At 42.6% G+C, this 15,053-nt stretch overlaps 1 protein-coding gene across 1 annotated transcript in view; it reads right to left on the bottom strand.

Annotated features, from left to right (window-relative positions):
- LOC139740759 (RRP12-like protein) overlaps positions 1–14,320 on the bottom strand; it is a 35,003-nt gene extending 20,683 nt beyond the window's left edge. Inside the window, exons 1-10 of the mRNA XM_071651334.1 lie at positions 14,221–14,320; positions 9,096–9,291; positions 7,380–7,585; positions 6,483–6,566; positions 5,679–5,755; positions 5,061–5,292; positions 4,058–4,196; positions 3,219–3,346; positions 2,365–2,555; positions 871–982 (exon numbers count right to left, since the gene is read on the bottom strand). Of these exons, the coding sequence (XP_071507435.1) occupies positions 871–982; positions 2,365–2,555; positions 3,219–3,346; positions 4,058–4,196; positions 5,061–5,292; positions 5,679–5,755; positions 6,483–6,566; positions 7,380–7,585; positions 9,096–9,267 (1,341 nt within the window). The 5' untranslated portion in view covers positions 9,268–9,291; positions 14,221–14,320. The remainder of the gene's footprint in view (positions 1–870; positions 983–2,364; positions 2,556–3,218; positions 3,347–4,057; positions 4,197–5,060; positions 5,293–5,678; positions 5,756–6,482; positions 6,567–7,379; positions 7,586–9,095; positions 9,292–14,220) is intronic.
- Positions 14,321–15,053: the final 733 nt, after the last annotated feature.

The following is a 15,053-nucleotide window of genomic DNA, read 5'->3' as shown; positions in this document are numbered from 1 at the left end:
ACAGAGAGGATGAACTTTGAAATTGGTGATCAAGAAGTGCAAATCAATTTTACACCTAAAGATGTTGAAATCACAAACTTTACGTCCATGTCCTGGTGATAAGTGTTAGTGCCTCAAATGTTATGACTAAGACAATCATAAAAGCAATAAATCTGCAAATTGAGTTCTAAAGATGTATACGACTAATTCCCTTTCTACTGAAACCCATGATGTGAGTGATTTAAATAAAACAATAGACAAACCTGTCGGTATAATGGTGAGATCACCTCACTCACAATATTGTGATACATAAGACATATTGACAGGACCACAAATCACTCTTCAGTGACAGTTAATTTTTGGGACATTTGTACTCCTCGATGAGCAATGCTGACATGGGATCAAAACACTCTAGCTGCTATGCTGCCTGATAAAGAAAGCATGGTATTGGTTACCCATTAAGTCCTGGGATAAAGTTTTACAAAATTATCACTTTATCCTTATTAAATTTGCAACTTGGCATTGTATTGCCTATCTTCTATTGCAAAAAAGACTTAAATGAAATGATTTAATTAATTACGTCTGCAAGAAATCATAAAAAATTCAACAACAACAAAAAAGGTGTGTTAATAATCTTTTAATGTGTGTTACCCATTAAAATAATAATAAATTGTGTGACTTAAAGGCTTTGAAAAGCAACAGCCTAAATAAACAATGGTATATGACTAAATTAGGGCTTAAGTGAGGGAAAAACATTTTTATACCTTGCAAAGTACAAACAGCAAACAAGAAAAATTATAATACAAAGTAAAACAGCATCAAACCACAAGAAATATGGTTTCTGATACTTGTTGGGGTAAATAAGAAACAATCTCCTGTCGTGGGCAGTACCTTCACTACTCCAGCTGCAGAGACTGCGACTTCAGCCTTGTGGGAGAGGAAGGAGTTGATGGCTGCCAAGAAGAGACGAGGGAGATGGCTGTGGCAGAGCTGGCTGTCCAGTCTAAACACAGCAGAATCAAAGAGGTCAGATATTAGAAGGGGGGGGGGGGGGGTATAATCAAGACATCACCATCCGTAAATTTGCACAGGTCAAGTACGCCCTGTTACATTCCGCACAAACTTATGAAGTTCTACATGCATGTATATGGCTCTACAGGGCTTAAATAGCAGCTCCTTTACACAGTTGCTATTCAAGCAGACTTTAATATCAAATATAATCCCCCATTATTCGCTGTGCTGTGTTCATGCAGAGCCGTCAGAGTGTGGCAATCTTGGTCTGTCATGTGACAAACCCCCATTTAACCCTACTGTACAGTTCTGATAATATCAAGACTGTCCATAACGTCTTACACTCTGCTACTTAGGGGAACACAGCTCAAGTTACATGAAGACTTGTCAAGGTGGTAAGTCATCATTTAGCCTTACCATATTCCACAATGGAATCTTTGAAAGGTTCCATGGTGGTAGAATACTGGGTGGTAGAAGGCTTAACAGTGCACCAATTAGAAGGCTTTAATGGTGCACCACATAGAAGGTTAAACAGTGCACATACATATCCAAAAAAGAATATGTGGTGCACTATTAAGCCTTCTACCACCCATATTCCACAATGTTGATATGCAGCTGAAATGTCAATATACATATATGTACGCACACTGCCAATTTCTATCTAGATAAAGTTTTAATGAAAGGGATCACATGGGCTTGACTGTAAAAGTCTTTCTGTGACTGATGGCTCTAAACAGAGACTGCGTAAACCCCTGAACTGGTTTATTTCTGTTTTAACACCTTTCAGCCACTTCCTACGTCAGATGCCCTCATGCATGTAATACAGGATATATTGCATGGTTGATTGAGCAATCAGATTTTATATAACACTTAGAATTAGATAGATGCTTGTCATTTGATTGGTTGTTTGCTACTGAACATCTGTCCCATTTTACAACTACGTCATCATTTTTGCAATTGTGGCTCCATTTACCGTGCAATCTTGGGATACATACGATTTGCTCCATTGCACGCATTCCGAGAGCTCTGTACACTACGCATGTAAAACGCTTGCGTTTGCAGTGTGTATGCGACAGAGTGCTAACATGCTCAGTGAGCACTCTCTCGATATTCGATCTCAGATCCCACACATTCTCTCTTCAAAAACATCAAATGACAAGGATCTATTCTAGGATTTATACATAACAAATAATAAATGTCTTTCATTCGTGCAAATGACAGACTATTTCATTCGGTGAAAGATGAAATCATTTATCCATTCTTTCATCTTTCACCTCATGAAATATTCTGTCCATTGCACTCATAAACATTCATTATTTGTATAACAGAAGTCATCATCACTAAAAGATCATAATGACTAGTAGAGTGGCCAACCTAAAGAGGTTTAGATGTGCCTCCTGCATGACAGCCAGCCAGGCCAGCATAGACTGAGAGTCGCCCTCGTCTGGCCGGAACTTGTACAGGGCGTTGATCAGCTGGGCGTTGAGGTCTGGAGGGAGACTAGCTGCAGATGGTTTCATGACGAACATGCCGTGGAGCGCCTTCATAGAGACTGACGTCACCAGCTGTTGACAGACAAACGTAGAATATAAATATTCAGGATCATTCATACATGCAGCAAACATACAATTTTATGGTGTGATATCAATGGCTAACAGTAGTGAAAAAGATATATTCGCTCAAGTAACTGGAGACACCATCCTTCAGATGCAACCAATGAAATATTAATTCAATCTCTTTATTTTGAATTTCAGACTCACATTATCTTTATTGCAGTCTCAAAGGCATTAACGTAGTCATATATCTTATGATCACTTTAGACTCCAGTAATATTCCATCCAAAAAAAAAAAAATCAAATCATATGAAATTTAAATCATTCCCTTATACATTGCTGCACACTGGCACCGGTCCGACGGTGTCAGACCAGTAAAATCACTGTTGCATCAGCAACTTTTCAGGGATTGCTAGATTTACTGGTCCAACATGACAGGTAAAATGACAAAAATTCAATGGTTGGGGCAAGCTGAAAATAGTACAGGACCAGTAAATTAAAGGTTTGGACCAGTACTGAAAATAGGTTAGTGTGCAGTCCTGCTTTTAATACAAATGTGATACACATACAGTACTTTTGTTGCACATCTGCAAAATAGTATTCAATAGGCAGATTTTGTGGCATGAATAGCCTCGCCACACAAACACACTGATTTATCCGTCACTCTGTTCTTACCACATTGCTGAGGGTCATGACCTTCAGGATGGTCTCACAGGATGCCTTCAGGTGCACCCTGGGAAAGGTCACCAGGATGTCCTTCAAGAGGGTCAAGACGTGGCAGGTCGTACTTGCCTCTCCTGTTCCTATACAAACATCAAGACAGTACAGTGTCATGAAACACACCTAAAAACCTCATTGACAAAACATAGCCAGAAGCCCTGGGACTGTGAAACTCGTCTGCGGACAATCAAACCAAACAAAAATTCTGCAAACTCCCTGCGGTGACCCTTGTGGGTACATTAGCAAAACTAAATTCCACTTATCCCTATTGGGGCCATGCATGTCTACAATCACTGATTGCTTATACAGGTATCTACACACAGAACAATTTTAATACTTCCGCTCCTTCTTGGTAGAGAACAGATGTTGACTGAAGTTCTTTTGCTTGTTTGTTTTCCTAAGGAGGCTTGCTTGTTCACATGTACACTTAAGTATAATTAATGACCTGTGACTTGGTATGCAAAATATTACCGTTGAACTCAAACACATTTCACATACAATGTTCGTCCTGTATGGTAGATTCCTATTGGTTGAAAGCCTGAGTTGAGCTTGTCTTTTCTGTTTTTGTTTTCTTTTTATATCTTATTAATCCACCTTTCAATGCCATAGAACAGTCCTGTTTTGTAAGTATTAAAGGAGAATATTGCAACATCCCAAATCCTCTAATGCAGCACACTTATGACATATAGAATGTGGAGAAACAGAATGGAGAATCATCTTCATCCCAAGACAAACTGGCAGAAAAACACAAAGTATAAAGTATCTCACTGGGAGAAAAACACAAAGTGTCTCACCTCCATGCTGCTCTATTTGCTGTACACAGAACTTGGCTGTGGCCCCGGCTGCGGGATGATGGGAAGGTGGGTCAGGGCAGGTCATGAACTTACTTCCTCTCAAGATGGCAGTAACAGCATGATGCGCTGCCTTTCGCACCTGAGGTTTTTTTTTGGGACACAAAACACAGAGTAATGTCAGATTTCATTCTGTGTCACCTAGTTGTTTAATTTTGAAACAATAATTTACATTTCAACTGATTGACAATTTCATGTATTTGTATTTGAATAAAGAATTTACATACACATTAACGACAACATACTTGGGATTCATTAAGAATGGACAAATACCAACCTTCAAACAGAATTCCTAATATGCATGAAAGACAATACTGTAATCAATGAATGCTGGATAACATTTAAAAAAAAGTATAAATAGAGGGGTATTCCATAAATCTTGGTTTCAGAGTTAAAGATGAACATCTTTGCTGACATTCTATAAGAACATATGCACTTCTGTTTTCTTACTTTCCATTATCTTTGGTTCAAACTAATCCAACTTTAGGAGTGAATAATGACATTCTCCATAAAAAGATACAGGGCAGGTATAAAACAAGATTAAAGACAGAATTCAAATAATAGCAGGGTTTGCCCTTGATGTATAATTAAACAGAGGACACAGTCTTAATAATACTTTATATGAGACAAATAGTGTCTCTTTCTCATGTGCAAATGTTTTTCCAAGGCAGGAATGCCAATCTGCAGATGTAATACACACCTAGTTCAGCAAATCTCATTCTGCGTTATTGCTTCCTGTTAAGTCTGGAGAATTACTACAAAAATTTACTCTAAGACAGGTATGCCAATCTGAAGGTGTATGAGAAACCTAGTTTGGCAAATCACATTCTGTCTTATTGATTACTGCAAAAAAAAAGCAATAAAAAAAAATGGAAGAAAAAAAAAGAATAGATTCCCTCTTAAAATTTTGAACAGTCTTCTCTTCCAAAAGAAAATACTGACTCACCTTTGGCTTGGAGTGGGTGGTATAGCTCAGTATGCCATGATACACCTGCAGAGTAGAGGCATCTCCCCACACCCCTGGGTCCTGCACGCGAAGGATTGTGCTCAGGCAGGTCAAGGTCGACCGCACCACCGCCGTGGTGGTTGCCGTGGACGACGCAGACTGCTCGGCGAGGATCTTCATCAGCGTCTGGCAGCAGAAGGAGAACTTCAGCTTCAAGACAGGCGAGGGAACTCTGAATAAACAACACAAGGCGATCAATTATCACACAACAATGTCGTAGACCCTGATTGTAGTGGATATCTTTGCAAAGACTAGGCAGATATTGAGGATAAGACAAAAAAGACAGAGATATTGAAATACAGAAATATTGCAATACAGCAAGATACTGAGACATCAAATTATTACTGTGTACCAGACATGGCTTAGACAAGTTAAATACATTAAGATCACATCCTGGACAATTTTCTGCTTGCATAAATACCTGCATTCCTGTTAAGTTTTACAAGTCATATTTCTCTCTCTGATAGAAAACACCTAAGCATTCGAGAAACTCCCTTCTGGGATTACCTTGTCAAAAAGGGAGAAAGACAGGAAAGAAATTTGTTACTACAACTTTACCGTTTAATGACTAAAGACAGCAGGTAGAGTACCGCAGAGATGGACTCTGGATCACTGACGGTGTCCAACGTGGTCATCTGGGAGAGAAGAAAAATGGGAATGGTAATTACTACTTGTGCTATGACAGGACTTCTCTGGTTTTAAAAACAAACAACCCCCCCCCCCCCCCTGAAAAAAAAAAGTCATGCACTTGACCAACAGCTCTCTGTGCTGATGTGATATGTTCACATACCAGTATAACAATAACAATAATTATAACATGAGGCTACAAGTTTTTCTTCCCAAAGCACTAACAGGTGAAAAAAAAAAATCTCACAAAGGAAGAGGTATCAAACAGTATAATCCTAGTGCTCACAAACTGGAAATTTGGCATTTAATGATCATATGACATGAAAACAGCCACATGATCCTGCATCATGAGCTCTTAATCATTGGTCTTGATGTGTGATTCAGTTGCAGGGATAACAGAGTCAGGGTAACAAGCAAAATATGTACATAAAATGAAGGTAAAAAGTCTGGAGATGGAAACTTTCAATTCTAGGAGTGGGGTATGATGTGGGCAAACAGAAAGAAAGGGGATGACAATAGCATATTAATTGTGACTGCTGGCAAGAGATGAAGCATACTAAATCAACCATCCAAAAGGTTTGACATGCTACACAGATTGGTTCTAGTTCCAAGACAAATTCAAGGGATGTCGTAACATAAAGACATGAAGATCAATAGAGAGTAGTGAGAAGCAGCACAGAATTACAAATCGAGAAGCATAATCAAGACAGAAGGAGAGAAAGATAGACCACTCACAAGTGTTGCAAAGTATTCGGTTTCAGATTCCTTTCCACCCTTCTCCCGGATGATTTCGGTCACTGCAGCTAGAACCGCACAGATCTACAACACACACAACAGTGGCATAAAAAAAATAATAAATGGGTATGGTTATTAGAATCAATACACCTTAATGCACCCTAATGCACAACGTATATGACAGGGATCTGCTGTCAAAATATAGTAGCTAACTTTAGTAACCAATCAAAGAGCTGTTCAGGAACTTGAAATAGTACTCAAGGTCTGCAGAAAGGGAAAGTTCTATTTAAAGTCAGTGATCACCATACATCATTATCACATTATCAGAGCAGCTCTTTGTATCATTTAAAACTGAACAAACACGTTTTCATACTGCCAAATAGTGAAACATGCCACAAGTATATGTATTATGATTCTATATGGGAGCATCAAACTTGTCTGAAGGACAGCTTACACAGTATTAAAATGTAAACACAGTGGCAGCATACTGCAGTATAAATACAGATGTCAACCTGAGAAACTGACAAGAGTTTCTGAGAAAAAATTCCTCATTTTCAAGTTGGAACAGATTCACAACGACAAGAGGTTTTTAGACCAAAAGAATGCATACTGATTGATTTCTCTTTGCAATGGTCAATTGAGGGCAGCTTCCACATATGAGAAGCATGTGGTAATGCCTTCAAAATCTTAGACCTTTTTATTCAGTGCATGATTATTGTTATGCTACAATGTATTTTCGAACATTACTAATCATTCCAGATTCACTATTTAGGCTCTGATGACTTGATTTACGACAGACCATTTTCAAGCGTTATGAATTGACAGTCATGTACCAGGCATTGCTGGGAAAACACACAAGCTGCAATATAAATCAGGAGCATGATGGAGAGAAAGTACCTCTTTGTGGCTGGCGGAGCTGGATTCCCAGTAGCGCCGAACCCTGTTGAAGGCGGGCTGCGAGCAGTCCGTCACTCCACTGAGGAAGGTCCCGTACGTCTCCCCACCCACGGACACCTGGTCCGAGGCCACACCTCCCATTGTGACATCATCATCCCTCTGAGATTCGTTGTGCTGTGCAAGAGCTTTGGCTGTCAGCCCTCCATCTAATTCACACAGAGAAAACATCTTAAATTCATCAGAAATCTCCTTCATCTCTATTTGAATCATCTCTTCTACAACTGAAACAACCATAAGCCATCTTAACCTCTCCTTAACCCGTTGAGGATGGTTTGATTTTGCTACAGCACGCATTTCCCATAGACACCTACCCGAGTATACTTGGGACTCGTCCTCAACGGGTTAAAATTGAGAGAGCTGCATTTATAAGTTGATAAGACTTTTGCAAGGCTAACTCTTAACGGTGAGAAAAACAAATCTATTCCATATCTTCAGGTCCTCAGCCTGCAGAAGGGAGATTTAAAGCTGAGTAAGTCAGTGTCATAGTTTATTCTTCAAAAAGTAATCGCAAAGAACATTTAGAATCGTTACATTTGGATGGGGCATTTGAAGGTTTGAGAGTTAATCATTGCACAAAGCTGAATATCCTGTCTACGATATGGCAGGGGCAAAAAGTACCGGTAATTCTGTTCTAATTAAAAATATTCATTTTGTCTGCAATCCCATCATTGTTCCACATGAATAGAACATTTCAGATACAATCATGTGATACCAATACTTCCACACTAATCATGACCTCAATTAGTATAAGATCTTCTAGGCATATCAACATAGTTAAATGTCCAGCTTACATTGTTATGGCAGTACCAGCAGTCAACATTTGTTCATTGCTATGTACATACATATATAAGTATATAAAGTCATGACATGACTCTATTATGACACTATTTAACACCTGTCATTCAAATTACTATCGCTCCTTTTATCATCCATATTGTATGCTGAATAAAGGGCCTGCAACAGTGCATCTTATGTACATATAAAAATGTGTAATATTGGAAGTGATATGGAAGTTTGGAGAGTATGCAGGGACATTTCCAAGACATTTCCAAGACATTTCCAAGACATTTCCAAGACATTTCCAAGACATTTCCATTTTCAACTGCCATTATTGACATGGAGGATCTCTGCTACATCTATGCCATCCCGTGGCGTTGTATATTCCTCTGCTAAAAATATCTGTCACATGTTACAGGTTTATCACAAATATAATCCAAAAGACATTAGCGATGCAGCAGGTGGGAACATGGCCTCAAGTCCAATGCACACAAATGACTGCAAAGCAGGCATGCGACGGCAGAAATTAGGTCTGGTCTCCTCTCCTTCTACACCCGGTCCTCCTCGTCCAGGTCTTAAAGATGTCCTTCCTTGATGGTTTGGATACCCTGGTCCGTCCTAATGACCACAAGTTACTGGACATGGCTGATATGGCTAGGGTTCCCAATTCAAAATAAATGATATCCTGCAGCATACAGTACATGAAACACTTCACTTACACTTACAATTGTACATGGAATAGTATACCGGTTTGTCAAAAGCTACGCACCCTTTAAAGACAGGTAAATATGCATGCACTATTTTCATCAAGATCCCTAATCTATCCCTGCGTGAAGCATTGGATGTTTCACTATCGAGCATCAACTAAGACTCTCTCACCTGCGGGTTTCTGAGCCTGCCTGAAATTTCCTGGAAGAAACCGATTCTGCTTGGCAGCTTCTCGGTGTTTTGACTTCTTGGGGTTGGTGACACAGCTCTGGCCTTTTCTCCATCGCTTGCCCTTCCCTGCACTCCCACGGGCCAGCCTGACTCGACCGGGTCCTTTTGTCATCTTGTAGGGCAGGTTGAAATCAATCTGCAAAGATTAATATTGTTGTCGTTATGCCCCAAAGTGTCCACATCCAATCCCTGGATATCTACTAGTAATACTAATGTAATATTGATGTGGTAAAAAAGAAAAGAAAGAGAAATAGAGAGCTAGAGAAAGAGGGAGTGGGCATATCTATGGACAGAACACACACACGGGGTGACACTATCCATGTCATGGTAATTACAATGGTAATTATTATACAATTTGTGTGTGCAATGGTCACAAGTGCGATGGTACAAACTTTCCAATGGGTAGAAAGTTAGAGGAACTCTATTCAACAAGGTTAAGATGAGTTGAATTGTGTGCCTGATCTTTAACTGAGTGTAAATTTTGTTACAAGTACACTGCATGAAAATAAAAGACTGTAGGTATTATGGTACGGGCCTATAATGAAATACCTAACTAAATTATTACTCACCGAGTGGCTAACGGGACTTGGAGCTGAAGGCACCACCAGCAGGAATGGTAGACAACCTTATCAGTAGTGGAATGCACTAGGGCACCAGAAGAGGTGAACAGTGTCCTTGTGGGTTGTATTGCACTTCCCGAAATGATATTAAATGATATGGACTAACTCCGAATGCACTTTGGGTGTCCGAAGACGACAGTGTCCCATATAAATATGTACAAATGATCCAGCGACAGCGTGGAGTAGCCTCCGGGTGCCGCGGCTAGCACAAGCGAGGGTAGGATCCACCGCTGGAGCGCTGGGTCGAAGAACTGCGAGGTCCCTGATAGAGTCTGCACACCACCGACAGCACGCTAGCAGGACCGATGCAGCGATGTAACGACGCGAATCGCGATGAATGCAGCTACACAGAAAATCCCCAGGTTGGAGTGTAGAGCATGAAGAAAGGGCGAGTCGCGATATAAAAAGGAGCGAATGTCGCGAGGTATGAAATCCAAGGAAGTGTAATATTCCGTATGAAATGTAATAATCCGTAAGAAATGACAGTCCACGGCGCGAGGTATCATGCGCGAGAAAAGGCGTGGGAAGTAATATACGGACGTGATATGCGGACGTGAGTGACTCCAACGATTAGAACGTGCTCTCAGGATGAAAGCTAATCGTGAAGTGAGGAAGCGTGGAAAATAAAACAGCGTGGTCGGAGAAGACGTGTCACGGACAGGAGCTTTGAGAGTGGTGATTGGCTGATGAGAATGCACAGCTCACCACTAATTGGTAGGTTGTTTCCGTGACAGCAAAACAAGGGGTGTGTTTATGAAAATCCGACTACTGTTGGAATGTGAAATACGCGTACCTCGGCTCGGTAACAAAGGCGAAGAATGTAGTGCGCACCTGTCGTGTGCCGGCGCACAAAGAAAGTTCGCGTGGATGTTGACAGAATGCTGCTGTCAGACAGCATAATTGACGGCAGCCAGACAGTAAAAATACAGAGATATTGGAAACCGCTACATTTAGCCCCCTTCCAGATCGCTAGTGGAGGAGTCATTGGAGTGAAGACTAGAAATGAGCGATCGATTGTAAGAAATGTGAAGGAAGTAGGGGTTGAAAATTTCACGTGTCGAAGTATCTGTATTGTACGTAATGGGCTGGCCAGTGTACGTGCTTACCGCCAGTGCGTGCCGTTCGTGTTGGCAGCTCGTGCTGCGGTTGTGCACGTGTTGGCTGCTGGGGTGGTGTTGACTGCCGCAGTGTCGTCTGCTGCGGTTGTGTAGGCTGCTGCCGCGGTGTGGTGAGAAGGACGCTCGGTATATCCGCCGGAGTCCTGGCAGGGGCAGGCATGGGCTGCTGCCGCGGTGTGGTGAGCTGGACGCTCGGTGTGCTCGCCGGGCTCCTGGCAGGGATTGGCGTAGGCTGCTGCCGCGGTGTGTTGAGCGGAACGCTCGTGGCTGTCTCCCTCCTGGCGTTGACCTCCAGAGTGAGATGCTTGGGATCACGCGTGGAGTTGTGTGGACGAGCGGGAGCGTGGGATGTGGTGTTCCGTTTGCGTTTGCGTCGAAGATTGCGACGCGGGCCAAAGTCGGGTGTGAACGAGCGCTCTCCGAGAATGGTGACTAGGGGCTTCATCTCCGCCTGTAAATGAAGTGTAGGCGGGGGCTTCGTCTTGTTGGTGGGTGAAGGTGGGAGGGCGCTGACCTCAGGTCCGGTGACGGTCGAGGAATGTGTGCCGTGTTCGACAGCCTGGTGTTGTCGATCCCGAGTGGGAGATAGGCGACCAGTTGTGTCGCTGCCAGAGGGGCTCGTCGCCGCTGATCTCTGGCTGGGGCTGAGCTGTTTCCCTGGCGTGTTGGAAGTGATTGGACTTTTTCGCCGCGAGCAGGGTGAGCAGCACTGCCGGGCGGCGTCGCCAAACTTCCAATGGAAGTAGCACTCACTGCCAGCGTGTCGGATTTGGGAAGGGGTCCGCTTCCGCGGCGCGCTGCGCGGCCCGCCTCCATGGCCGCGGTTGCCGCCTCTGGACCGCTGACGAGGACGAGGACGGTATTTCCGTTGCGAACGGCGTGACGTTCGCTGAGACCGTCGTTCGTCCATGCGTGCTACCAGTATGAACAGCTGCTCTGTTAGCAGCAGAACCTGCGCCGTGAGGTTCGCTATTACGTCCGCCGGGGGGCTGGTGGTAGCCATTGTATTCGTCGAAGTGAAGGGTGAGAATGTAGAATGAGACGTGAAGTTGGCCCTATACGATCACGTCGGGGTCACCAATGTAGGTATTATGGTACGGGCCTATAATGAAATACCTAACTAAATTATTACTCACCGAGTGGCTAACGGGACTTGGAGCTGAAGGCACCACCAGCAGGAATGGTAGACAACCTTATCAGTAGTGGAATGCACTAGGGCACCAGAAGAGGTGAACAGTGTCCTTGTGGGTTGTATTGCACTTCCCGAAATGATATTAAATGATATGGACTAACTCCGAATGCACTTTGGGTGTCCGAAGACGACAGTGTCCCATATAAATATGTACAAATGATCCAGCGACAGCGTGGAGTAGCCTCCGGGTGCCGCGGCTAGCACAAGCGAGGGTAGGATCCACCGCTGGAGCGCTGGGTCGAAGAACTGCGAGGTCCCTGATAGAGTCTGCACACCACCGACAGCACGCTAGCAGGACCGATGCAGCGATGTAACGACGCGAATCGCGATGAATGCAGCTACACAGAAAATCCCCAGGTTGGAGTGTAGAGCATGAAGAAAGGGCGAGTCGCGATATAAAAAGGAGCGAATGTCGCGAGGTATGAAATCCAAGGAAGTGTAATATTCCGTATGAAATGTAATAATCCGTAAGAAATGACAGTCCACGGCGCGAGGTATCATGCGCGAGAAAAGGCGTGGGAAGTAATATACGGACGTGATATGCGGACGTGAGTGACTCCAACGATTAGAACGTGCTCTCAGGATGAAAGCTAATCGTGAAGTGAGGAAGCGTGGAAAATAAAACAGCGTGGTCGGAGAAGACGTGTCACGGACAGGAGCTTTGAGAGTGGTGATTGGCTGATGAGAATGCACAGCTCACCACTAATTGGTAGGTTGTTTCCGTGACAGCAAAACAAGGGGTGTGTTTATGAAAATCCGACTACTGTTGGAATGTGAAATACGCGTACCTCGGCTCGGTAACAAAGGCGAAGAATGTAGTGCGCACCTGTCGTGTGCCGGCGCACAAAGAAAGTTCGCGTGGATGTTGACAGAATGCTGCTGTCAGACAGCATAATTGACGGCAGCCAGACAGTAAAAATACAGAGATATTGGAAACCGCTACAAGACCATACTACAGTTGTATTTGTCTGACAAGTCTAGCCTCATTAGCAGATGCAAACAGGTGTGGTCCACACAGATTCTTGAATTCAGTACAGAAATGGCAACCATTTTTTTCCTGAAAGGCCAATGAGTGGAACAGTTACAGCCACAGGGCTTCTGCTGAATGGTCAGGATGCGTGTGCTGCATGCGAATGGAGCTGCACTTTTACAGCTCCAATTGTGTGAACTCCAGATTATTCAAAATGGCCGTCAGCGAAAGAGAATGTACTGTCATACATGCTGCATTTAATCTTCGTTTTCGATGAGTTGTGAATTGTGTATGTCAATATCGATAACATAAATATGAAGTCTAAATAATGAAGATTGTCTTAATTGAGTTTGAGGTGACAAAAATGATGTCAAGGATCAAAACTAAAAGCGATCATTACATGTTCGCTTGCCTTTGTGTTCGCTTTGTTGTTGTGCACCATTCTGGTACAGCCCCGCTGGCCGTTACGTTTTCTACAGGGAGGGCTGTGTATAGACTAGACTCTAGTTAGAATTATACTGACTCTTACTACTACTGCTGACACTCGCCTACCACTGAACTGTACCACACAGGTGTAATTTAGAAGTCTAACATTAGGCGTTCTATTTAAACGTTATGTGTATCCACGTCATGGTAGATCTAGAGTCGATAGGTCACCCCTACTTCAAGTCGGGATCATCTGATCATATGCAGCTGCAGTAAATTACATACAGTGTATTATTTTAATTTATTCTTAGTAAATTTGATCAGTAAGTTGTCGCCTAAACTGTCTGGGTCCCGTTTCTAGACTGTCTACACTAACCACAACACTGTCACTACACTCGCAGACTACAGTACACTTACACCGCTTCTAGCTCTAGCCCGACCAGACGCCGTGATTTATACAGCGACTGGTATACAGCGACTGGGCCGGGCTGACCTGTGTACGTGTAAATTGAACAGTTAAATCTTATTAGACCGCTTCATTCTGCACGATCGTGGCGCTATGCCTATACATGTGTAAATTTAATGATAATGACATAGCGATAGCGGTGGTGTCTCGACGATTCGATCGACCAAGCCGTCTGTCCTCAACGGCATTTTGCTTTGTTGCCAGTAATATTTGCCAATTTTATAGCATTTACACATCTAACACATTTGATCGATAATTTGCATGCGATCTTACCTAGTCAGTATGCTAAAACTTGTGATATACGGAGCAACCAGCCAGCCACATAACCACATTCACACGCAGAAGCTGCATACAGATTACCATTCCCAGTGAGTTCACCCGCTTTTTTCAATGCGTGGGACTATGCACCTGTGCAGCTCGTGCTCAGCTTTCTCCGGGTGTTTATTGCGACATCGCCATCTACCCATGGCCATGTGCACGTGTTACAGGATTTCCCTACCCAGCGCGCACGTACACGTACGCATACGTACACGTGCGTACGTAGTACAATCACTGCTTATGGATTAGAGAATAATTCCGATGTACCTTCAATTCAATTCAATTCAGTTCAAAACAATTCAATTCAATTCAATTCAATTCAATTCAATTCAATTCAGTTCAATTCAATTCAATTCAATCCAATCCAATTCAATTTCAATTTCAATTTATTTCACAAATCATTCACATGAAACACAAACCCCTGGTGGGTACATGTCCATTGTTTTGTAATTAGAATTAAACCAGTATAGGTGGGACCTTATACAAGCAGAGTTGAAAAATTGCAAAATAGGCCCTACTACATGCAGATGAGTGAAAATGATACACAATGTATTGTAGAATGAAGGGCTGAGATGAGAAACCAAAACAAGAGGGAGGTGGGGAAGGAAGGAAAAAAAAAAAAAAAAACCCCAAACAGACTATTAAGAGGACCATGCAAGTAGGCATAGTGACACACACATCACTTCTGGTCAATAATTAAAGATCATATTATCATCAATCAACATATTAAGATGCAAGGAAATTTCAACCAAAATTCACTTTTCTAGAATAATGAAAGAGCACTGTAC

The sequence above is a fragment of the Diadema antillarum genome, unplaced genomic scaffold, assembly GCF_040938485.1.
Source record: "Diadema antillarum isolate AM-2024a unplaced genomic scaffold, OU_Dant_1.0 seq00000877_RagTag, whole genome shotgun sequence".
Classification (NCBI taxonomy): domain Eukaryota; kingdom Metazoa; phylum Echinodermata; class Echinoidea; order Diadematoida; family Diadematidae; genus Diadema; species Diadema antillarum.
This window is presented reverse-complemented; position numbering and strand designations above follow the sequence as displayed.